This window comes from Macrosteles quadrilineatus, unplaced genomic scaffold (genome assembly GCF_028750875.1).
Source record: "Macrosteles quadrilineatus isolate MER2022 unplaced genomic scaffold, UCM_ALF_1.0 Scaffold_9__3_contigs__length_116548681, whole genome shotgun sequence".
Lineage (NCBI taxonomy): Eukaryota > Metazoa > Arthropoda > Insecta > Hemiptera > Cicadellidae > Macrosteles > Macrosteles quadrilineatus.
In genome coordinates this window covers 63,814,735-63,841,697 of record NW_026542602.1, presented here as the reverse complement: position 1 = coordinate 63,841,697, position 26,963 = coordinate 63,814,735, and the positions used below count along the sequence as shown (strand labels likewise).

General features: G+C 35.7%; 1 protein-coding gene across 4 annotated transcripts in view; it reads right to left on the bottom strand.

Annotated features, from left to right (window-relative positions):
* LOC129004069 (protein fem-1 homolog CG6966) overlaps nt 1–24,996 on the bottom strand; it is a 61,158-nt gene extending 36,162 nt beyond the window's left edge. For 2 of the 4 annotated variants that reach the window (XM_054432455.1, XM_054432456.1), the window contains exon 1: nt 24,776–24,996. In XM_054432455.1, the coding sequence (XP_054288430.1) occupies nt 24,776–24,835 (60 nt within the window). In that variant the 5' untranslated portion in view covers nt 24,836–24,996. Of the gene's footprint in view, nt 1–9,145; nt 9,263–24,775 lie in introns of those variants that run through there. The other 2 variants (XM_054432452.1, XM_054432454.1) reach the window with 1 other exon arrangement.
* Between the last annotated feature and the right edge of the window lie 1,967 nt (nt 24,997–26,963).

Sequence of the window (26,963 nt, the reverse complement as noted above, 5' to 3'; positions counted from 1 at the left end):
GCCGATGTTCACAAGAGCATAAACTATCCAGCAACACGATAGTTTATAAACTGCCACCATAAACAAGCTAGGAACCTCTACAGTTGGTCAAACAATACACATTAACTGAACAAATTTAATTAAACCATGGACCACTCAATTGTCTAAGTGTTAATTAGTTTATGACAACGCCTACATATCCGATCATAAATTTCCTTATTGGTACCTTTTTGAAATAACATTTTATCAGGTATATTAGTTACCATTTAACTAGCTCTGAAACGAGGAAAATTGAACGTGTCACAAAGGCAATTACCATTGTCTTCTGACGTTGTAGCCAACCTTGTATGAAATGTTTTTAACACATGTCAATCATTAGCTTTATTCAGTTCCTGACGATGTGTCAACAGCTGATTTATTTTTACTGTACACTCACTCAACACACTTTAAGTAAATGGCATTGCCGTGGAAAATAAAAATAAAAATGAAAAATGAAGTAACTACCAATTTTAACAAAATAAATTAGTTGAGCATATGGCCTCGTGACGTTCAATAACACAACGATCGCGCACGAGTGTGTATGTTTCGTTTGCTATACAAATTTCCAAAAAGCCCCAAGTTAGAATAAATCGACAGAAGATCCATTGAGACGCCTGGTATCCTAGCAACCGAGCGCCGCGCCGGGACGCCTACAATCAAGGTCGTTGCAGTTGCATTCAAACTGGAAACTTATTCGATACCTCTGTGTATTGATCAGCTGTTCATTCGCAGGCAGAGCGTGTGGTTCATTCTTTTTGTCTATGGTATCAATTAAAACTTTATTTAGCGCTTTCAGAGGCTGCTCAACATTTTTCTTGTACCAAAATGAAGTCTATGTGCTTGAAGTAATATCCAACTAACTTGTAAATCAAAACAAATGAAAGATATTTCAATTATGTTTGTTTTAGAGCGTGAGGTGATTTTGATCGAGTTTTCGACCACTGGACGACCTCTTTAATAATTGACCATAAATGACAACTTGATCGTAATCCCAAAACATTCATGGTAGTGTATCAGGTCGATACACTACCATGTATCGACCTGCACTCAAAACTCGACCTGCACATGTGGAGATGAACAATCTCACTCTGTCTACGGCAATGGACACGGAATAGCTGCGGACTGCGGTCTACGGCCTTCCTCAGAGAGCGGGCGTCCCTGGGACACCGTATACGGCGGCGGAAGTGACCGGTGACCGCTCGGAAGGTCAAGGCGCCAGTCATCTGTCGTCTGCACTCTGCAGTTATCTACCTCAATAGGCAGACAAAAGGGTTTATACTGACCGCACCACGACCCTACTAATAATGTTTCCGAAGTGTACAGCTTACTGACATTCGTAGTGTAAATAAACAAATAAATTGGTGAGGAAATGCGGTTGACATAGACCTACCTGGTCAAATTTGAGCTGTATGACGGGCAACTACGGTACCGGAATGTCAGCCTAACAATTATATTAAGCCTGAAATAATATAAACAAAATTGTTTCTACACTAGCGATCAGTGTCGCCGGACATAAACAACAAACGAAAAACGATCTCCAAAATGTACAATGGTATGATGGTCTACTTGTTTTGAGTCTATGGTAAACCCTATTTCTCATCGGTTAACAGGTGGAGCTAGAATAGATAAATATTTTAAATAAATTGATTGTAACAGTAAATTCTTAATTCGATGGGTTTAAGAACTTAAACCTTTTTTATTAGCAATTGATCAGTGCTGAAAGGTATTTAAAAATCAACCTCATCGGTCCTGGAAGTTTTTTATATACGACTCTGAAGTAAATAACCTGATCAAAGAACAAGTTCGCATAGCACATAAATTGTTAATACACCAAATGGGATGTTATGAAATTTTAAAGATTCACTTTAAAGGCTCACTACCAACGTATTCACCGACAATCCTAAAAAGTAAACAAACACCAGGTCAACAATGGTAATGCAATCTCTGAATCTACATAAGGCCTTGATGTAGCAGTTAAGATACAGAAGTAACACAACAGACAGCACCTGATGTAGGTGTGAAACTTATTAACAAGTTCGAAAAATATTCGCGTAAACATGTAGACAACTACACTGGCTGATCCTACAGCTGTAAACATAATTGTTGAAGTGAGTCATGTGTAAAACAGCTGTGATCTCATATTACAAAACATTGCCACGTGATTATGACACGATTAGTAAAAGAAATGATTGGTGGAAAAAATGAACATCTAGAAAATTGTTGCGTTTATACGAGAATGCACCAAAATAATCCAAAAGTACCATAATTTAACCAAAGGGCTTAAAGAAAATGCACTGCATAATTTTGTTTGTTGAACTCATGTTCAAGGTTAAACTCATAAAGACTGAAATACCGGTAAACACAAGGGGTGATTTTTTTTTATTTACGCCCTGAAGAAAAAACAAATTTAGTGGACGTAGATTTGGGGATGGCCCACAATGATTGTTTCAGGCTTGTGCTGAAATCAGATAATTTTGCTAAGACTTGTACTGCGTAATACCATTATATGGTACATATTTGAAAAATATATATATTGACGTGTTTCGCTAAATTACGATACCAAAAAATTATCTAACTTCTACCAGATAAAACATACTCCTTTGGTAGATACCTCATCCTTGTGGAACAGCTGAAGCCAATTTTATTGTTGGTTCTGTACGGTGCACTGTAGAGGTCGTGTTTTATTTACAATGTGTTTTTTAAAGCCTCGTTTAACCAAATAAAACGATCTAATCATATACAACTGGTCTCCTAGTTATATAACCAACCAGTAAAGCACAAATCAGGAAAATACCCATTAATCTAAACAAAATTTCGTCTACACTAGCGATCAGTGTCAACCTACATGAACTCACGAAAAACGAGCTTCAAAATGTACAATGGGATGAGAAGTCTACTTTGGTCATGTAAAGCGATCTTCGCACACTTTGTACACGTAGACACGATGAGCGGAGATTACCCAAGTCAACACGGAAGGAACCGCCGTGGCATTGACCTGCTAGCGCTGTCGAGCGTTGCGGATATAAAGATAAGCCTGGAGAGGCTGATAAAGGTTCGGCCCATCTACGGCGCAGCATTGAAACTTGGACAGGCTCACCTTGCCTTGGGACTGGTAACCGTAGCCTTTCTCCACTCCAGTCCAGTATCGTTCAAGAAATTACACCGGAAATCCAGTTTAGACTTCTGAGTTCTAAACTGTTTCCCGGCGGGATTAAAGGAATAATTACCTATTATTTTATATCCCCTGGTCTCTTTTTACGTGTAGCAAGAACTAACAAAACGAGTCAGTACAATTTTTCTGACGAATATTCGGACTACAACGGAACCCTTTAGGTAACGGGTTACCAGCATTGACTTTTGTGTACCGAAGAAAACTTATTTCAATAATCTTCACCTTGTCAAATTTCAACGTTAAGGTTTCAACACTTTCATATACTTCGATCGTTTATGACATCTCGTGATAGGCCGTCGACTTTTTAGTTTGGCTTGGTACATTAATTGCGTATTCGAAAATTCGAAAAATCAGTAAATTACATCAGCACACACTATTGTCTCAATTCATTAGTTCGTTTTCATACCAAACTCAGTCAACGATAGTCATAGTGGATAAGGAATCCGATTTTATGCACCTCGATCCTCCTATGATATTAAGCATACTTGTTACAGCCGTGTATATTTTCTGTACCTACCAAACTGCAAATATAGACCTCGAATTGATTTCCATCGTCGATATTCAAGAGGATCGATATTACGCGGGTTGATAACTGAGAGCGATAAACCGCAAGTCTGCTGACTGTGTCTACAAACTACTCGATAAACCCTTGCACATGCAGAATCACTGCATATATCATCTGCTCCTGACCCACTACGTCGGGGTTAAAATCAGCTGACATTTCAGCAGGCGATCTAGGATAGACCAACGGCGAACTGAACAATAAGAAGCTGTACTCTTTAGTTGTCAACAATTGATTTTGTAGTATGTTAAAACAAATTTCGTAAATATATATGAATTTGAACAGATGATGTTTTAGGCCTCTAGGGACCTCAAAACGAAAAATTAAATCGGTCCCGGGTCCAGGTCTTACCATGAGTGCTATGGTAACAGCTTATTCCCTATATGGGAAATTCGCTAAAAATACCTAAACTTAATTATTGTAAAAAAAAAACAAAATCTAAATTAAAACCAAGACTGGAACGTAAACACTATTGATCCAAGTTTAAATTCACCGTTGGTAAACAACAAAGAAAGCGAAAGTGATTACGAATGACTTTCCCCGCCCCAGCCCGGTGATTGTGTGCATATCAGTCAATACACAACTGTCCCACATACGAGTATAGCCAATGTCACCAGTACAAACCGTTACACTGGTCTAGCGAAAGTGATACCATTGATTATACACTTAATTAAATTTTTTATCATTGTTATTTAATTTATAAGTGGCTTGCTGCACCTTTCCTAGATATTTATTTGTACTAGTTTTAGTTAGGGAAATTTAATTTCCAATATTGTAAACATTTTTTGAATATATCTATTAGTTAATTGTGGAGTGGCGTTCCAAAGAACAGCAAGCCTGGGCCATGTGTTCAAATTTTTATTGTTAGGTTGCCATTAGTTAGGTAGTTTTAAGTTTTTTGAATAGTTAAGAAGTGAAAGTGATTAGCTTGTCAACCAAGGATTTAAGGTGGACTGCATCATCGAACCACATTTGTATTTTGCATGTAAAGTTTAAAAAATGAAGCTCATAGTGAGCATGTGGACTTATATTGCATGAAGATACCACCTTTGAATTGCATGGAATGTAAAGGGTTGAATTGTATATTATTTAAATATGTTAATAAAAAGTTGTCAATCTAATCAATGGTGCAACTCTGCATCTAATAAACATTGTGCGTGATGTAAACTACTGTTTTAGCAATCTAAGGTCTAGGGAACACCCTATACCCTTTTCCGTTTTATTTTTCATTTGCTGTGCTGTATTCACTACTCAGTGGCTCGTGCGTATAGTCGTTGGAGTGGCAAGTGTACCTTTGTCAAAAACTGTGTATTAAGAAACTGTGAAAGCTAACCTACTATAACCTGTTCATTATACTGATTACTATTTTGAACGATATTATTTCTGAAAAATATCCATAGGCCTACTGCAAAGCCTACCCTTGCCCTAAATAAAAGAGTACAATTATTACACGACGACGCATTTTAGAGTCACCATTCATCAATGACAAATCACGACATAACAATAGCGAAAAATGTAATCTCTGTAGTCAATTGGGAATAATCGCATCTCTTATAAAACTGTATATGACTGCGAAAGCAATTTAAGGTTCACGTTTAAAGCATTATATAATTGTTTTAAAATGAGCCAATCCTTTAAAAAGCACATTAACAAAACACAGGCTATCGGTAGAGCGATCGAAACTCTTATTTAAACTATATAAATATACAAAGTCGGACAAAATTACTCCGGAAGTAAAATTGCTCTATATTTTCCCCATTTCGTCGCTTCTTTTACACCACTGGGCTATAAATAGTTTATAAAAGGAAAACTCTTACTTAAACGTTGTAGAAATCCCCATAATGGGGAATTTCAATAAAACAATTCACAACGACAAATAACAAAATTACTTCACATTTTCACAATGCATAGTTCATCGTGTCCCGTTTGACGTAACCCCAGTTTCCACCTTCCCAACCAGGTTTTATGTAGAAACACAGACACTACTTACTCTTTATACACTATACTACATTGCCTACTATGTGTGGCTAAAAATTTAAAAAATCTTATATAACGTTAAGAAGATACCAGCCTGAGTAGAGTCAGTAAAACAATTAATTCACAACGAAAAACAATCCTTATTGAGATACCATTTCATCGCGTCCCAGTTGACTACGCCCAGTTTCCACGTCCATTGTGAAAAATTATAACAAAATATTAACTCTTGCACAAATATTCCCAGAGGTAGTCAACAAAACAATCAACAAAACTCCATTTTCACCATTTCATCGCGTCCCGGTTGTCGTCAACCTAGTTTCCACTGGGCCGTGCAGATGTCATCGTAGTCATCACGTTCTAGAAAGTGACATATCAGAAGATGTCCGCTTTTCCCAGTCGCAGTGCGGATATTTGTGGCCGCCCTTGGGCGTCTGACCAACCTGGGGAATGTTGCTGACCCCCGCCCACCTTCCTCTACCTCTACCTCTACCTGGCAGCTGGCAACTAAACTACTGGTCTGTCATATCAACATGAAGAATAACATTGCTATATCAAAACATACCAGAGATAAATAAGCATTTCAATCAACGCGTACAAGAGATCTTGGACGATTGAGTATTTTAGGTTATGAATTATTGAAGAGTTGTCAAAACGCGTGAAATCTAGGTCGTCAATGTTTTCTAAATCCCATGGAACCGTCGAAGAAGCTACAAACAGAAGAACTAAGGGTGTTTTGGAAGACTACGAACAATCTGAACATTCCTCAAGTTTATCTATTCAGACGTTACAGATCCATCAATAACTGGGGTAAAGATTCTCAAAGTAATAGAATACTGCTCGGCCCATCAAATTGGGGTAACATAAGCCTTCTCTTCCAGACCACAGGGAAGTAAGTAAGGTGTCTAGCTGGAGCTTGAGATGTGGACCATCAAGAATATTGTACTGTAGAAAATTTAAATGTGGCCATTCCTTTAATCTATGATGTTACAAAACACCTCTTGGAAGCCCCATAAAAGATGATGAATTAGCTCAATGATCAGGGCATGAGTGTTTTGAATGGCTGCACACGATTTGGACAACGTTTCTAAAAGAAAGGCTTATAGAGCACGTACTGATGAACTTGTTTCAAGTATAGGGTACCATTCACAACGGATTAATCGGGCAAGTTTTACGTCTCCTAAAATGCTAAATGCTAAAAATACTAAAAAAGGGGCACCTACGATTTCAAGAAGCGAAAAGGTTTCTCAATGAGCGCTTGGAAATTTGCGATGGTAGGTAAACATCTTCAACCCCAAAACCAATTATAGAACTATGGGTAAATATTTATTACAATAAGTCCAAAGGGTGCAATAAATACGAATTAGAGCCTTTCTGTCTGTATATCATCACAGCTAATAGACCATTTTTTCCTTAGCCTATGATATCATGAAGTACAGTACCAGTAGCATCAAGATGGCACGTCCTCGACAAAATAACTTTACTATCGGATATTCTTGGTTATTTTCTCAAGTGTTGCCATGAAGGTTGTGCATTGTAAGTGGGTTAGTCCTTGACCAACGTGTGATGATCAGTGTTGCGGTGCGCGCATACAATGCTTCCCAGACTTCCGGCATACAAACACATACATAGCGGAATGCCGGAGTGGCTAGCGGTCGCCTTGGGAACCGAGCCATGGGACTGACATGACATGTGGTGCAATGATACAGACGTGCTTTGTCATGATAGTCCATGTATAAGTTATTCATAACTAATGAGAATAAACAGTAAAAGGTGAACTTTTCTAGAATGTGAATAATTATGTAGGTATTTTTATCACTGTAGTATTCGACCGGTATCCACTCTTCAAGTTATTTTAGTGCATACATTTGACAAAATCTAGTGAGAAGGATCATTTAATATTTCTGTCGCAGCTAGCGGGATATATAGATAACTTATCGTCGACTTAGCTAAACATGTAAACATTTACAGGTACATAGACAATGATACAGGCCTACAAGGAAAACAAATAAGCAGTCACTAATGTAACAGATAGTACAAATTTCGGTCCACCGGCAAAGCGCCATAGCACAGATAATAAACCCCTACTAATTATCTGTGGCCATAGCCAAATCTACCCCCCCCCCCCCAAACGCACCATCATTGCGCCAATGTGGCATTCAAGTTCACAAAATATTTCTAGTTCAACTTTAGTTTCTTCCTTCATTATTGGGTTTGGTTAGGGTTACATTCTATCTTCCACCCGATTACCCGGCTACCAAAAACCCTTAACGTACCTATTGTGACCTTGGATAGCGTTGGCGCAGTCCCAGTAACCCTCACATAACTGGCGCAATCTCTATCTAACCGTTCCTTTATCTGTGCTACTGTTCAATGATTAAGGTTTTAGTGAAGGAGTTTTTCATTACGAAAAAGTTTGCCCCGCTAGGGACCTAAATTTTTGTTGTTTTCTCTATACTGGTGTGTCTACAGCTAAAGATAATTTTAACCCACCACCTGGTTACGGAGTTATCCATAGACAAAATTCCACGACAAAAGATCCACTCAAACCACGATGTAGAGACCATTCGCATGATAGTTTTGAAATAAAAAATCAAAATGTTTGGGTAAAAGTTGACAAGGAACTTAGATTTTGCTTATATTTCAAGAGAGCGCTGAACGACATAGTTTTGAAAATCAGAGCGCAGTTACAGTAATACGCAGTGGATGTGTTTTGTGGTTTCAAAATAGACCACACTTGGGAATTCACCGACACGAGATCATATTATTTATGGATCAGCTGACCAACTCGAGGATTCTGTCTTGCGCGATGGACTCTGTATGAAAACAAAGCAATAACTCTTGAGTTTGGAAGTAGAAGCTGAGTACAGCAACTAACTCATTGTTCGCTTTAGAAACAATAATTTCTGCCACTTGGCAATCGGCTTGTACTGTGCTTTAACCCAGAACTTGACAAAATTCTGTTCAAACTTCGTTTGCATCAATAATTTGTCATGGTATTAATCTATTGCTTCTCTACGAAATGACTCTGAAAATGTACAGTCTATTTTTGTTACTGCTGTAAATGAGGTGCTAACCATTTAGAATTGTGTAGTATCCGTGTTCACCTTAATAATTTCAACAAACCTTTAAATAAAGAAATTGTATTACATGCCCCTGTGCTTGAATTAAATACTACCAACGCTGTGATAATGTTTGCATGCACGACTGTATGATCATAACGGGGTGCTAATATTAATACATAGGTACACTTTTAAGCTTTAAAATAGCCTAACGCAATTTCTCACACAAAACATAAAACCCAAATAATATGCCTAAGTTTACGTGTTTAAACTACAGAGCCAAACAAAGATATAATCTTGAACAGTTCTAACAATAGGTGTTGTTTTAACAAATCAAAAACCAAAAAAACCTCTTACCTTCCCCTTTTTGGTCTTTGGCTTGACCAAGCAATGCACTGATTGCAGCAAACTGGACAACATACCTGTAAACAAAGGCATATTGTGAGCAAACAAACTACACTAGACTGCACTGATACAATGAAACATTGCTACTGTGTGGTTCTGTATCTCGGGGCGAGAGGCAAGTCTGTGCCGTGACCTCTGCTGATAACGCGATAACAGTGAACTTTGATATCACAGCTGTATGACTGTATCCACTGATTACTTGCATCATGTACGATGACACGGCTGACACTGAATGAATCAATTGATTACCAGTATCATCAGTCGCACCATCAGCTGATCCGCTATCTATCAACCTGCTGCAATGTTCTGTGCGATTTGAGAAGTATACCAGAGCCATAATGCAATCCAGCAACGGCCAACCAAACTTGGAACAGATCATCCGAGACGCGGAGTGAGGACAAAGAGAAGAGTGCGAAGTCGTCCGACTGTGACGTTTGGCTTTCACATTCCCTGTGGCATTTACTGTCACTGCTACTTTACCTGGTATACGATATGTACCTATCACAGGCGTCCTAGAGACTGCTAACGCCAACCAAACTAGGAACGGATCATCCGAGACGAGGAGCGAGGACAAAGAGAAGAGTGCGAAGTCGTCCGACTGTGACGTTTGGCTTTCACATTCCCTGTGGCATTTACTGTCACTGCTACTACACAAAGACTGCAACTATACCTGGTATACGCTATGTACCTAGCACAGGCATCCTATACGACCGCCAACCAAACTTGGAACGGATCATCCGAGACGAGGAGCGAGGACAAAGAGAAGAGTGCGAAGTCGTCCGACTGTGACGTTTGGCTTTCACATTCCCTGTGGCATTTACTGTCACTGCTACTACACAAAGACTGCAACTATACCTGGTAGACGTTATGTACCTAGCACAGGCGTCCTAGAGACTACGACCGCCAACCAAACTTGGAACAGATCATCCGAGACGAAGAGCGAGTACAAAGATAAGAGTGCGAAGTCGTCCGACTGTGACGTTAGGCTTTCACATTCCCTGTGGCATTTACTGTCACTGCTACTACACAAAGACTGCAACTATACCTGGTAGACACTATGTACAGGCGTCCTAGAGACTACGACCGCCAACCAAACTTGGAACGGATCATCCGAGACGAGGAGCTAGGACAAAGAGAAGAGTGCCAAGTCGTCCGACTGTGACGTTTGGCTTTCACATTCCCTGTGGCATTTACTGACACTGCTACTTTACCTGGCATACGATATGTACCTATCACAGGCGTCCTATACGACCGCCAACCAAACTTGGAACAGATCATCCGAGACGAGGAGCGAGGACAAAGAGAAGAGTGCGAAGTCGTCCGACTGTGACGTTTGGCTTTCACATTCCCTGTGGTATTTACTGTCACTGCTACTACACAAAGAGTGCAACTATACCTGGCAGACACTATGTACCTAGCACAGGCGTCCTAGAGACTACGAACGCCAACCAAACTTGGAACAGATCATCCGAGACGAGGAGCAAGTACAAAGAGAAGAGTGCGAAGTCGTCCGACTGTGACGTTTCTACGGCTTTCACATTCTCTTTGGCATTTACTGTCACTGCTACTACACAAAGACTGCAATAAACCTGGCTCCAACCTTCAAAAAGAGTCAATGACCGTGTACGAAGCAGCATTTTCTGTTAGCTTTTAGATGTCTTAGGTCAATTGATACTATTCGAGTCAGATCTAAGTGGTAACGTGTGGTACAAACTTTGATGTTGTTTCATTTTCTCTTACCTTAAGAATGTCCAATAGTACAACATGCAAAATCCAATGTGGTCGTTGAATTCGCATGTGTGTTAAATGAATTCAACATTCCAGTTGCAGAAATTTAAGCACTATCACATTTATATTATGTTAACATGCTAGCGATTAACTTATTAACTACACTTCTACCAATTACTATCTCCAAATAACCAACACATTAGTACGTGTACTAAAAAACCTGGCAACATAGTCAACACACCTGGTAAATAGCTTATCAACGTTTCACCAAAGTCTTCCTACACAGCAAAACGAGTCAACACTTGGAACAAACCGAACGTAACCGTGGAAGAGGACAAACTGAGATACAAGTTGAGGTAAGCGCCTAAATAAGCATGTGCCAGTGGGTAAACAGCTCAACATTAACATCAGAAAGCGCTAATTCTGCTGTCGGCGAGAAAAATAGCTCACATGGAACAAACTGTACCAGCCTCAACACAGTGAACCCGAAAAGTTGCGTCTGCGTCACGGATTTGCATGCATTTAAATCGGGAAGCGTCCACACACAAAGAACGTTCGAACAGAAAGAACAGTGAGCTCGTGGAAAATGGCTTTAGTTACTATGCTGAAACTAACAGTGCAGAAAATTAGATGACTTGTCTAATCGTAAAACTCCATGAACTCGGCCTCGTTGGAAAACTTGACCAGAACCGTTGCAAAAACAGAATTTTATTGCATAAATTGTAAAAAATGTTTCCTTGCATGGGTTTTTCATTCGGAAAACCCAGTACAGGTACTTTATACCAATTACTCCTATGATACTCATATTTGATGACACAACGTTTAAATCGTGAAAATATTCCTCGATTGACGAAACTAACAATAAACTGCAGTCTTAATGCCGATTGCACTGTATAAATTATGCTCCATTATTTTACTTTGTTTCGGATTAAGATTGTAACGTGTTGTCAATCAACATGAGGATAACATTCAAGGCCACTGCATGTCCGGATTACGAATGTAATATCAACATTTAGTCATCATGAGCAATGAATTTCCTTGAAAAGATGGTCAGACTCAGAGAATACCCAGATAGAATACGCAGATACAGTGGTTGAAATTCGTCGTTATTTACTTAATCTTATATACTAAAAATCTTTTACAAAACTTGTGACAGCTAGCCGTCCATACTACTAGACCGAATTACACGCAGTTGGTTCCAAATGAAAAAAATCCTGTAAATATGCAGAGTCCCTTTTATAAATTAAAACAGGCTCAAAAATATGAACAAAAAAATTAATTAGAAATTTAAAAAAATAACATGAGTCTTATGGGTTGACATGCTGCTGACGAAATAACAACAAAATATAAACAAATGGAAGAAATTCCAATCACATGTTTTAACTACAGCTGGGGTGAAAATAGAGAAGTTTGCACAATTCATACTTTTGGTCGAGTTTTCGAACACCGGGAGAGTTCTCGTCTAACAACTAAAACACTTTGGCAAAGTTAATTGATTAACGATTCAAAAAGTGATAGAATACAATCGTTGATTTTGAACAGTGAATTATACATCGCATTTATATGAAATGACTGTGTGTTTATTAAATCTAATTGGATGAGTCTTTTACAGTGTTTTCACGATTAAAGATGTATTTTTAATTTTTTTCCGTACTAGTTGTAAACAAACGATAGTTTATAATTATTTGCCCTTTCGGTTCATGGTGTCAAATTCTTTTACAACAGAACAAAAAAATCTTTAAGAGGTTGTATTATCCACAAAGATGAAAAATCAATGAAAGAGTTTGTTCAAATTATGGTTTAGCTGGGATTAGCAAGGGTGAAAATACTAACACAACTTAAAGTAATCTGGGAATAAATAGCAATTCCCGGTGTATCACAATCTACCGCAGTCACAAAACAATCTGTATTTGCTTGCAACGAAATGAACCAGGGCGATTTTAAGAGGCAATTCCTTAATACTAGACTAACAATGAACAAGCATGCATTGAACTCAATGAAATCACCAACGACGCAATAACGTAATGATGACACTTACTGTGACTAAATTTAGTGCACACGACAACAGCGAGAATCAAACTGGACTGAAGTTCAATAAAACACTCAAGTTATTTAACTGGTGAATCTTATCGCAATCTGACAAATCTACAATCTGACTGATTATCTACCACGCGTCATATGAGGCGACGTGACAGCGTTATCAATGAAGATAATCTCTAATCAGCTGATAAAATCTGATAGGACCGAGGGGAAATACGAAAACAGTTTATTTGCGTCTGGATTCGTAGCGTTCGCGAACTGTGTCGGAATCCGGCAATTTTTCAGCGTCAACCGCGTCGTTAGAACCAACTGTCAAGACGGATAAATATAGAAAACTGTTTTCGCTACGAGTGTGTAAAATCCAAAAGTATAAGTATAACTTCTTTGTATAATCTACCGCTACAATAAATTGCATAAACAAGAATTTGTTCATTAACAGCACTAATCAGAACTAAGTGAAATAAATGTGTCGAAAACTCTAAAGTAGATTAATCAAAGAAATGTCAACCTCAGTAGTAATATTGGATCACTTTCGATCTACTGTCAGTAGATCGAAAGTGATCCAATATTACTGTGAGATGAGATAGTCAAGTGTTATTATCGAGTCACGTGGACGAGACTTCAAGTGATCATTTCTCTTTTCGCACTGAAAGTGGGCCAACTATTGGAAGTTGTGATTGAAAACTATTCAATTGTTCGAGTATCTGTGTGTGGCGCGTCCTGAACCACATATTCAATGATTGGATGATTACAATCTAGATACTAGGGTGAAAGACCCTGTATACTTAAATGAGCGAAGTAAACCTCTACCGAATTGGCACGTTTGTAGTTATATAGCTTTGTACTTTGTGAAAAGGAGATTTTAATGTTGTTTACTTCAGATTTTGCTTACTTTGGACAACAATAAAACAAGTAGAAATTTAAATCAATGGCCGTTTATAATTAAGGAATATTAACACTCGTTGCACTAAGGATATTTCATAGCAATTATTTGTATCAGGCTAAATAAACTAAAAGCCTACAGATTTCACAATTTAACATGTTAAAAAGTAGTTTTATCGAATTAACATTGTTTAAATGGAGAAAACTGATGGTATAGCAAAAACAAAATATTTCCTTAGTTATTATTTTCCAAACAATGGTTATATAAGATATCGTTGATATCTGGATAAAGTTTACTAAATCTCACACATCTTGCAGTTCTTTTGTAAAATTAACGGTATTCGTGAAATTTGGAATCAAATATTTAAAATAATCTCCATTTTCAACGGCTGTATCCATACTTTGCACAATGTATGTGTTTTTAAACAAACACGACATTCTGAACGCGACAGTCTGTTCATAGGGTTGCGAGACACCCTGTATACGTGTGTATGGTTTTATCGCCTGGTTACCACTAATCATCTCTTTACAGTTTACAAGGGTGACACAGTAGCCCGATCCACTTACAATTCACACCGCAATAACACGTCTGAAGGTCTATTCCCGGACTGGACCAAGACCAGGGGATGTGTGCCTAGGTCAGGGGCAACAAAACCAGCTCTCGCTAAGAGGGTACAGTCATAGACAATTATTGACCTAAAGCTGTAATATACTCAAAAATCCATCGCCTTAAGCTGTAATATACTCTAAAATCCATCGCCTTAAGCTGTAATATACTCTAAAATCCATCGCCCAAAGCTGTAATATACAGTACTCTAAAATCGGATGCAAATCAAAAGTCGTTAGAACCTAAATCTTGAAAAAAAACCATAAACAACCTAATAGAGTTAAATTCTGTGACAATTGCTTTCCAGCACTACCAAAGATTACTGCGAAAACTGACAAAGGTTTCCTACAAAAAGGACCGATTAAACGATCCTAGATAACTATGTTTAACATATCATACTGATTGTTTACTAGGATTTATTTAGTACTAATATTGTAATTTTTAAACAGACACTGGTACGTTGTAGAAGTGACATTTTTATACCAAAGTACAAATGGATGAGCTGTAGTTAACTTAAAACAACAATGTTGATTAACACACCCAAACAGTGTGTTCAATGTCAAAACGTAATCTTCTCCTTTACTTTTTAGTAAGTTGATTTTCCATCAAATGTGTCATGGATGTCATTAAATTGACCGTTCGGTTTGCCAAGGTTTAAAAGTTGGCGTATTTGTAAGACCATTGGACAGAAATCCGTAATTTATATTAGCGCACTCTATCACTGGCTAAATTAAAATACGGAGTAAAATTTTTATTCAACTCAACAAAGGAATTAAATTTTTATTCAATTCCACAACGTTTATATTCATTCTAGCTAAACCCCATGTCTGGTTACAACATGGTAATTGGGTATCAACTTCTATCAATAGTTAAAGGTAATTTGTTTTAACTGATTACTGTATTAATGGAATAATAATTGGAAACCAATGTGAAACCAATGTAACTATAATTAACCGCAGTGACATCATAATTTTGATCTCACACAAAAAATATGCGACGTAAACCGCAATTAGTAACTAAATATTACAATTACATGAAAGTATATTTTCAATCGATTCGTCTGTTAAACGTATACCTCTTCTAGACCACAGATTGATAGTGTAGGTAGTCCAGTAAGTTGCTCCGGTTCTGCATACTGCTGTCCAGTACATAGTTAGACCATTATGCAGAAGTACCATGTAACACAGTGGTGAGTTATTTGTAGTGCCAGTGACGTCCACCAGAGCGCCGCGACGCCGACGCGCTCTAGGTGGCCGTGTCCCTAACCTTGCCGTGGCCTACGTCATCACAAGTCACCCGCACGGTTTATGCCTCTTCGTCTTTATTTGACACTAATTTGCAATACAATGTTGAAGCTATTTTTGTGACGCTTCTTTGAATTGGGTTATTTGCGGCCAATATTTGTTATAACAGTATTAAGAAATACTCAAAAGTACACACATGAATTTCGTTAAGGATGTCACAGCAATTTTGAAAAAAATAATCCTGTACGGTCACATTTGAAACACTATAGGCCTACAACGGTAAAATTTAATTCTATAACTACATTTAGGTTTTATTGAATTAAATGTTCCCAACAGACTCCATGTAACGTAAGAATGCAACACGAAAGATAGGCTAAACTGTTCTCTATGACTACATTATTTAGTTTCAATGAAATACTAAAATGCTATAAAGACTCAAGTTTTTTGACTAACTATAAACATAGGCCTACTCATGATAAGTCAATATACAATATTGTACACAACTGCTTTCCTAGATAAATGTAAATACAGTATGAAAAGATTATTGTAATATTACAATAAAATAAAGCAATAAAGATTGTAACTGACCAAATGGCTATCCAACAATAAAAATCCACAACCGTTTATAGTGACTCTGGACGGAAAATCGTTATATTGTTTATGTACTGTACGATGTACGGTACTCTATATTTATAGTATATGTTGTTCATTTGATTAATAAGATAAAGACACTCGTGAATAGCCTATATTTTCCAAACTATATACCTAAGGTAAAAAAATAGTTAAGGTAAAAAACTACCATATAATCGTATCTAGAATCTCAATATCTTATCTGTGAATGTTTCTGAACAACTATAAACATAGTATAACTGATCAAGCTTTTTATATACAAAACGACCTTTATGTTTTTTTATTGTACTACGCAAACAAATCAAACAATTGGAATTAAACCCTGGACAAGGAAAATTAAGATTGTATTGATTGAAACTAGTCTTACATCAAAGAAATTTGAAAACCGGTGTGGTTTTAAAAAAACGTGTCCTTGCGGAAAATGACACTACCTAAAGCAATGTTTTCCGCAAATCTCCATCTTACTTGAATTACAGAATCCAAAAATACAACAAGCCCAAAAAGCAAACACGTTGGCGAACCGGTTGTGGCTATTTTAGATCTCAGCTGTACAGAGTGTTATTTGGAGCATCTCTGGACTAAAGACGGTGACACACTATCGATCTTTTCCCCGAACAAGACCCCGAACCGAGCAGGGAGAAGGGAGAAGGGAGGTCGAAGGGAGGATGTTCGATAGTGTGTCACGGGTCCGTACACCGATCAAGACGCCGAACAAGACATCAGGCCGAGCAGGGAGACGAGCGCTCTGGAGGCGGTTTTTTGGCGAAAGATCAAAGAAAAGATCGGTCCGATGTACGGTCCGATGTACGATAGTGTGTCACGGTACATTTTTGCCCCGTACATCGTCGCGAGCGCCGCACCGAGCGGCCGCCTGCGCTAGCATTGATAGTTCTGATTTAATATGGCAATTAAACTCTTTAATTGGTAAAATAAATAAATGTTGGGTAATATGTTGCCGTTATATATTATAATCATTTAAGATGTAATGTTTGTGGTTTGTTTGGTCAAGGTTGAAAGTGTAGAAACCGTTAAATCAATTATATCAATAATATTAAGGTTGAATTAAGTAATTGATGTTGACTTAAATTCTTTCAAAAATAATATAAACATTAAATATTATTAAAGGCAATTAAAATTATCATTCTGTAACGTTATTTCAATGAATAAAACCAATAGAAATCAATAGGATATAACCTCTTCCACGGCACTGCCTCCGCGCTCTCACTCGCACACACTCTCTATCTCTCTCCAAACTTCCTTTTGCCGCGCTCGGTAGAATTCGTCTGGTCTTGGTCATGTTCGGGGAAATGTTCGGAGTAAAATTTTGCTGATATTTATCTCCCTTCTCCCTTCTCCCTGCTCGGTTCGGGGTCTTGATCGGGGAAAATATCGATAGTGTGTCACCGCCTTAAACCAATGTAACATCTAGAACCCGCGGGTATTTACAGATTAAAAGCTATTTGTGTCGCAAGTCGAGGCGGGTTTGCCAGCTTTCAACCGGTTTGGTCTATGAGAATATCTAGGAGGATTATCCGCTGGAAAAATAGATTGTGTAGCACAAAAATCTATTATTTGAGTAGTGCATTGTAACATTCGTAACAATGCCGATTCCGGTCATAATTATTTAAATTCCTTAGTGAAGACATTTCAATTTCAAGAACTTATGTTTGCCAAATCATGGAATTTCGTGGCATAGCTACTCCTAAATTTCAAGAACCATTGCAAAACTGTCTATTATTTTTTAAAGAAATTAACTGATGTGTATGAGTAAAATTAAATTATATAAAGAATCTTTTATTTTACTGTTTAACAAACTGTTGCAGTTAAACCTGTTGACTGAAATTGGACTAGGAATTTTATTCAATCTTTTACATTTAGGTCCATAATAAAGGGGAATTCACCCGATCTTTCCATGGTAAAAATAAAACTGACTTTTTTAATTGACATGATTTGAAGGTCAATTATATTTACGAATTGCAAGATATTGTAATCCTGATTCAAAATAAACCATTTTCTCATAAAGAAAGTCTGATTGAAAATTATATACAGTATACTGAAATATTCTGATTTTAAATGCACTTTAAAATATTACTATGCTTGTGTTGGTAAAACTAATCTATAGCCCTACAAACGTAAATCCTAACTACATTTAACAACCTTTCTAATCAAAGTATTAAAAAAATTGAGCTTAGAAACATTTTTACGATAAAAAAAAGTTGAGGTGAAATTTTCAGCCACAAAAACTTAATACATAACATGAGATGTGACATTAACAGATTAACATGAGTACTGAACTCATTTCTTCTCAGCATTAATATTAGGTCAAAATGATAAAAATAAAGCCAACACATCGTACAATTTTAAGTAACAAAACAACCATACAATTCCATAAACCCGCCAATACTTGCACAAATGTACTAGTAATATTAAAATAAAAAATATAAAATTACGATTGCCAATGAGGGAAATATCCGACAATTTCATTGAGTCCAAACTCAGATGAGTGCACAAAGTGAGCAAAACACAAATAATTGAACAAATTAATGAGGGAACAGAAGTAAAACTATAAGACCTAACATGGGTAAAGTTCAAATCAGCTTGAAAAGCTTTCAAGGGAACCTGATTAGATTACACCTCAGACAGCAGCACTTGCCAGGAAAACACATTATGGTACTACATGTATGCACAGTTAGCACACTTCTCCCTGCTGAAGAGAAATAGAATATTTCCTCCATTCAAAAAATATTAACATTGCTAACCATAACAAAGTATGCTACAGAAAAGTATCTACAGTGAGTTCTAAAATGAATACCATCATCAACCACCAGCCCGATACAAATAATACGGTACTACATAATCAAATTGATTAGTTTAACACTAAACTCCTTGTGTCACTCAAATTGAATGTTTTCTCACTTCAATAAAAAGTTGCCAATATTTTACTCAAGCAGAAAAAGTCCAAAGACAAAGAATAGTAGTTTTCATCACTAGGAGTGAAAGTGGCTCTATTTGGTACGCAATCGTGTTTATACTGTGAAAATAACCTTCTAATTGCTAGAAAATTAGACCACATAATTTTAGGTTAAAGTCGTCATCAATTTTTACATTTCTGTTGTTCACAAACATAACTTTAAATATCGCGTGATTAGTAGCGTTTTCATAATGCAATAATACAATTTTGAGGTTAGTGAACCAAAAAATTTACCCTTAGTTATTTCTGTTCCCTATTTGAAGTTGGGTGAAAACGGTGAGTTTGCTGATGATTTAGAGAACTAAAAACCGCTGCTTTCCGGACAGTATGATAAAAAATAATTTTCTGCATTGAATTTTAAAACAAATACCATAATCCCCCCGCTAAATTTTATAATAAAGCCACCCGTGTGTCCATTTACAGTATATTTTCTGTTGCTGTCTGAAAAAAGAATACCCCTTTGATGAAAGAAGTATCAATGTGTTCTTCAGCTAAAGATAAACTTCAAAAAAATAGGTGCTAAATATTATAATACAGTACAGTATTGGATGATAAATCACAAATGCCATCACTTTCCAGTCAAGTACTACAGTTACATCATTGTATTTATGCAAGTGATTTACCTATTTCACTTCCTACCCTATAAAGTGCCAATTTAATATTTAAGATAAACATAAAACTTTGAGGAAACAATTTATATTTTCCCGAAACAGAAGTGAGGGTGGATGTGGAATAATATGTTGTATCAGGGAGGCATATACTATGGCAATTACTATATATGGTACAAGAAACATTGTTTTCACTGTATGATACAGAGCAGAAAGAATTAATTAAAAATTGACCTGTATCATCAGATAATTTTGTATTGTCAGCTATCTTTAAATGATTACATAATCCTGATGTAAGTTATTTTTTTACAAGATGATTCACTGTTTGATTTGGTAGATAAGTAAACAAAACACTCAACCTTTGTGATCATATCTGGAATTAAAGTTTCAAGTCGGAGTATACAGAAGTCAACAAGATGATTGAGATTTATCTACAGTTAATTACTTCACACTGAATGCTTGATTATAACATAAATGGCACGGTAATATCAATAACTTGACAACATGAGTATACAGTAGATAGGTACTTGTTTTAGGTATAATTTTGTGTGAACAATAATGACTTTTGAAACTTTGTTTGTTTTGTAAGAATGGATCTTAATTACATTGATTTTGTTTAACTACCTACCACAGTAAACTGTGTTCTGTTGCAATACATGATTGCAAATTATTTTACTCTTCATTTTCTTTTTGGGGCATATTTAAATGTATTTTTCAACAAAAAGAAAACTAAAAAAACTCTTACTAAGTTTGCCATTTCTGGTTTTGGTCTATCAAAAAGTTGTAGAGAAGCTTTTAAATTCTTTAGAATTTAACAGTTCCTGCACTCAACATTTTTAAACTAATAATGTAAACAAGTCAAGTAAATCTTCCTAGGAATCATGATTTCCGTAACCACCATACAAGATGAGCACAGCCTTCCAACCTACATCACCAGAAAATTCAGTAAGAAACCATTGTATTTGGCTGAAAAATTCTAAATTCCATCTCACTTTACAAAAAAATTTTCAGTAGAAAAACTGAAAAAGGAACTTTGGCACCGACTCTTAAATCAATCAGTGTACTCAAACAAAGTTTTTTACCTAAGATAATTGAAAAATTATTGTGATCAGTCTCTTTAGTTCAAAAATATATCCCCACAGCAAGGAGGTGCAAAACTAGGGTCATGCCAAAACACAATATGTACCTATATAAAGTTTGCTGGAATATTTAGTTTAGTTTATTTTAGTTTATATAAATGGATAATATAGTATGTTTATAAAAATATAAGAAAAGATAATTAGTTATAAAGGGTCAATGCCAATGTTACACTCACTAACCTATTATCAGACTGGGGCCTATTTTACATAACAAATTAGGTTGCATAATTGAGCAACTCCTCATAACCCAACAAGAAAGTGAATGTGCCAATTAAGCCTAATGACAATGGGAACAAACTCATGGTGTGATAACAACTACATGAAACCACTAACCAAATCACTGTGTGGAAATGGTTGGGTAAATTTATTTTAATTAAAAATTTTATAGACAATTCTTTTGAATTAACTTGTACTTTTTTGTATCTTGTATGATTGATTAAATTTGTGGAGTGAAAGACAAAATTATTGCTTCGCAAGAAATTTGAGAGGAAAACAATAAAAGTAAAAACCAGTGGTTTTTAATTAATTGCCAAACTACTACCGATTTAAGTTCAATAAAGGCAATAAAATAGCACACATAACAAATTTTAACCACTGACTGAAAATATTTAATGTTACTTCAATTATTATTTATACATTAGAAAATATTGACACTGCTTTCACAGGTACCAAAAAAATTTACATTTCTCAGTTATTGTGTGATTGAATTTCAAAATATACAGTCAGTTTAATCATGTATTCCTGTCACAGATCCTTTTACACAACTGATCCACATCAAGAAACAAGGCCACCTGAAATACACCTACTTGAGCAGTACCTGTAACCCAATTCTGAGTACGAGTAGGGTAATTTAAGTAAATATATACAACTGCTAACACCAACCGACTCGCCTAACTTATGCATCTTACACACAGTAAAGCCTATTGTGAGTGAAATAACCTCTTGCAATTCTGACTTGCAACCTCAAAGATCAACAAGGTTTATTTTGCATTGAGTTACAGTTACGGTACCGTTGCAAAACAGTTGGCACACCTGGCAGGACTTCGGCCAGCCCCTTGCGACAGGCTTAAATGTCGAGTTATCAAACCTAACTTTTCATTATAAACCCTTTTTCTTATGGGCATAGAATAACCCATAACGAATTAGTTAGATCATTTTTGGAGTGATAAAAGGCAAATCAAATGCCTCTAGAAGTAACTCTGCCCTAAGAAATTTTTATAAATAGCAGATAGAGGCATATACTGTATTTAGATTTTGCAAAATTTAGTGTAGCTGAATCAGGCCTCAATACAATATGCCACAGTTTTTACAACGCCAAAAAAGATTTGATTTTGTGTCAGGTATTATGTGAAAAAGTAAAAGTGTTCCTTTTAGCGAATTTCCCATATAGGGAACAAAGCTATTACCATAGGTCTCATGGTAATACCTAGACCCGGGACTGATTTACTTTTTTGTTTTGAGGTCACCAGAGGCCAAAAACACCAACATATATGTATGTCCGATAGCGCGATAACTCAAGCAAAAATGATTCGATTTTGATCAAATTTGGTACAAACGTGTAACTTAAACCTACCTTTTGTCGAAAGATTTTGCAATTTCATCCCTTTCTTAACTATTTTGTAGAGCTTAATATAATAAATAATTTAGTATATTGAAGCACTGTTATATCTATTTTAACGGTCACAGAGAAAAATCAAAAAAGTGTAATTTAAAATACTGATGTTATTCTTATGGAGAAAATGAAATTTGTTGTAGTTTACTTGCTTATGGATATATGTTGATAAAATTTGGCAAATTTATTTATTTTATCCTATAGGCCTACTATAGAACTATGTTCAAAAAACATGTTTTACCTTCCCCGTAGCAGCAAACCTAATCACTTGTTAAATCTAATTTTATTTAAATTACGAATGTCTTTTTCTTATGGAAATATTTTAGTAAAAATGTTAAATTAGACAAGTTGAAATTTGCATAGTCTGCAGGTTTGTTGCGGCAAGGGTATTTTTTATTTATTTATCAACTGAAATGCCAATTTACACTATGTGTTGTATACAACGTTGTGAAAACTTTTAGATCTACAACATGAAGAGTGAACAGTTATAAAAAAACAACCTATTTAAAGTCTATTTTTATACACAGTTTGTATCTTAAAACAGTCTGACAGTAGTCCGTAGACAGCAACACTCCGAAACTTCATTGTAAATAAACATTCAAATAAATAATTTTAGATTTAAGCCTACTCACCAGTGTTGTACAACTTAACCTGCCTTGAGTAAAGTGAGGGATAGAGAGCAAGTTATCGCCTTTTTAATAACAATCAAAATAAAAAACGTAATAGACTATTTTGTTTGAACCAAAGACAAGACAATCAATATATTTCCATGACCACAACTGTTTTAATAATGAACAAGGACCCACCTTTGAATTACAAGATAACAAACCTCTTCACGGTGGATCAAAATTAAAAACAAGATAGGCCTGATAGTTGTTTACCCACCCATCCTAACTCCCAAGCCCAAGGCCAGAGCCGATATTGATTGTCGTCAATCATACTAGATTTTAAGTCATATTCATTGTACCAACATGAAACAGGGAAAGTTTTACACCAAAAAACCTCTTCTGGTCAGAGAGGTTGTTTGGAGCCACTTTTATCTTTCAGTAAAGTTGGTAAACAAACATGAAACCCGATAAGTACATCAAGGGATTTTGATACATGACACATCAACATTCAAGGCTTCTAAGTTATTATCCATCCAGTAAAAATCCTCGAATGCTTAAATACAGTCTAGGCTAAAGTAACCTGTAGTATGACAGGGTGTTACTGTTGCTGCAGGGTTAACTTAGTTACAAAAATACTATGAACCCCCAAAGCAAATGTGATCGGCTTCAATTAATATTACAGAACTCTCGGGGAATATCGTCAGGAACACTGTATCTTAAGGCTAATCAAAGACTATCAAAATTGGTTCATTTTTTGCTACTTTGACTATGATAGTTGATGATAGAATGTTATCCGTCAACTTAATATTTTATTTTGTTGTTATTTTGTTACCAATCTTATCATGGTAGGTACTCAGCATAGCCCAGTTAAGAAACCGTACCCTAATTTGATAATCATCGTTATTAGTTAATTTAGGCGTTAAATTTATGATATACCTGTCATCACATAGGTCTATTTATGTTAACTTAAGCTTAATTTAATACTTTGTGAAATTTTGTAAAAAGGTGTTGAAAATAATCACCTTCAACCAACTATAGGAAATAGGCCTAGCTGAAACCCTTTTCGAAGGGTAGCTTAACTTATATTGAAAGTTTTATATATTAACTTTCTAGACTAGTAAAAACTTAAGAAGGCCAACATAACAATAACAATAGGCTTATTGTTATGTCCAACTATAGGAAATAGGCCTAGCTGAAACCCTTTTCGAAGGGTAGCTTAACTTATATTGAAAGTTTTATATATTAACTTTCTAGACTAGTAAAAACTTAAGAAGGCCAACATAACAATAACAATAGGCTTAGAGACCTCTTGTCCCACATAACCTAAGTTTGAACGAGCATTTAAATAAAACAATTTTTTGGTATAAGCTGTGAAGTTACAACAGAGGCTATAAATGAAAAGAATTGGGGGGAATCGTTAAACAATCAAATTAGGAAATAGCCTAAGCATCGAAAGTTGGCTATCTTATGTATGTAATAACTAACAAAGGAAATTGCAGATTTGTTTACAAACCTTTAGACGACGAATCTTCCCATCACGTGCGGCGTTGAATACTACGTTTTTGAAATCCATCTTCGCATTATACAAATGCACCACACTTGAGCAGAAATACAAATCAATGGCTGTTATAATAAGATTATAACATTCCACGACTATACAAACTCAGGTCTACCGACAAGCAGTTCTTCACTGCAGCGGAATAACCAACGAACTGCTTCTGCTTTTCTGCTAGGCCAAGCTAGCTCAGCTGAGAAGACAGTGCTGCCACTACAACACACAACAACACTAAAAACATCTGAGAGGTTCCAAGGTTCTCCGCTAGGTTTCAGCTGCTGCTGCAAATTGAACCTTAGCGTAACCATAGATTAAAGATACGAGTATGTTTAATCATTGACTATAAATACCTACAGGTATATATAGTGAATGGTTTAATGTATGACGTAACCTATCGAAATACCCCGCCGCAACAAACCTGCAGACTAGCAAATTTTTTATTGTCCCGTTGGATTTTCAGTTAAAAATTTGTCCTTAGAATTGTCAGGGTTTTTCCCAATTTAGAAAGAAATATTTTTATGCGTATTCTTAAGTTTTTGTTACAATAATGAAGTGTCTTATTGAAATGTCAATTATTATTATTATTATTTAACTTATTATTATTTTACAAGCTTAGTTGGAAAATAATAATAGATATTATCAAAATACTGTAACGAAGCAACCTACAGGACAACAGTTTACTTATAATGATTGTTAAATATTTAAAATATCCTAACCACCCATAGTGGATGCTAACCACCTATATATTTTCATTTTATATTCCCTGCTCGGACCATTAGACAAATCAGTTGTTTTAAGTACTGTATATAATAATAATAAATGGTCTTTATTCAGCAAGCGTTTTTCATATATTGTACAATTCTGATTTACAAAAAACTCGTCAATAACCTACTTAAACTATAAATAAAAACAATCTATCTAACAATTTAAAACAATAAATATAATCTATCTTTGAAAACAACCTCTGTGGCGATACAATGTGAAAAACAATCAATATAAACTATATATAAATAATAGTTAAATATAAGTCTTATAGTTAAATATAAGATTCAAAATATTTATAATCAATTTGCCTTAACCATTGAGTAAAGGAGTCCTCGACAAAACTCGGTGAGTTGAAAAGAGTGTAAATCAAGCTCCTCTAGGAGAATTTCTTCAAATAATATCCACTGTAAAGAAATATATTTTTAAAAGTATCTTTAAAACTGTTTGGTGGATTTCCTAAGGATAGAAGATGAATACCTGAGTAATTTGAGGGAAAACTGAACAAGTGCCATAGGAAATCGCACAATAGGCCCTATATCAATCAATTTTCGTCAAAGATTCGTGTGAAATCGTTTGGTCAAAATTCGATTATGATTGTTCTAGTTTAACTGCAAACCCATTAGAATTATCACCATACTTGAGCTTAAGTCCGGTGGGCGGTGCTCCGTACGTATGCAGAGAACATTTTTATTACTATTTATTATTTTATTTGTGTTAGAAACAACAATTATTTCGTCTTTGTATAATAGATCTGTAAGAATGTTTACTGACAAAGATTCTGATTCTGATACCAAATTTGAAACTATTAGCCTATGACCAAACAGAACGATTGATTTTTAAACTGTTGTTTGTCCGCCGGTAATATATTATTACAAAATAATAATCAATATCAATTGATATTGATATTGATTATTATTTTGTAATAATGTAATGCTAACAATGCAAGATTTATCCTTAGTGCCTGGAATCAAAGAAAACAATAACAAATGTACCAATACACTCAAACGTACCCAGACACGAAAACTTAAAACAGTCTTTAAATTTTACAATATGATGGAGATTAAATCTATTTGCAGTATCCAAATTCAACGATTTTTATCATTCTATGAAAAAAATAGCGATCTACATTACCGACAATCAGCTTGCCGCCCTGCAGCGCACTTGTTAACAATCTACTTTACCTCAGGTTATGTTATCGTGGTCGTGGATCAATGGATTGGATTAATTGTCACTGACAATAAACATAAACCATTATATATTATATATTTAGAATGAATGTTCTTGACATAGTTTTAAGAACTAAGGAAAAATTTATAATTTTCGTCATACTGCAGTAAAAACAGCTTTTTTACCCTCTAGTCTAGGGAAGGGAATATAAAGC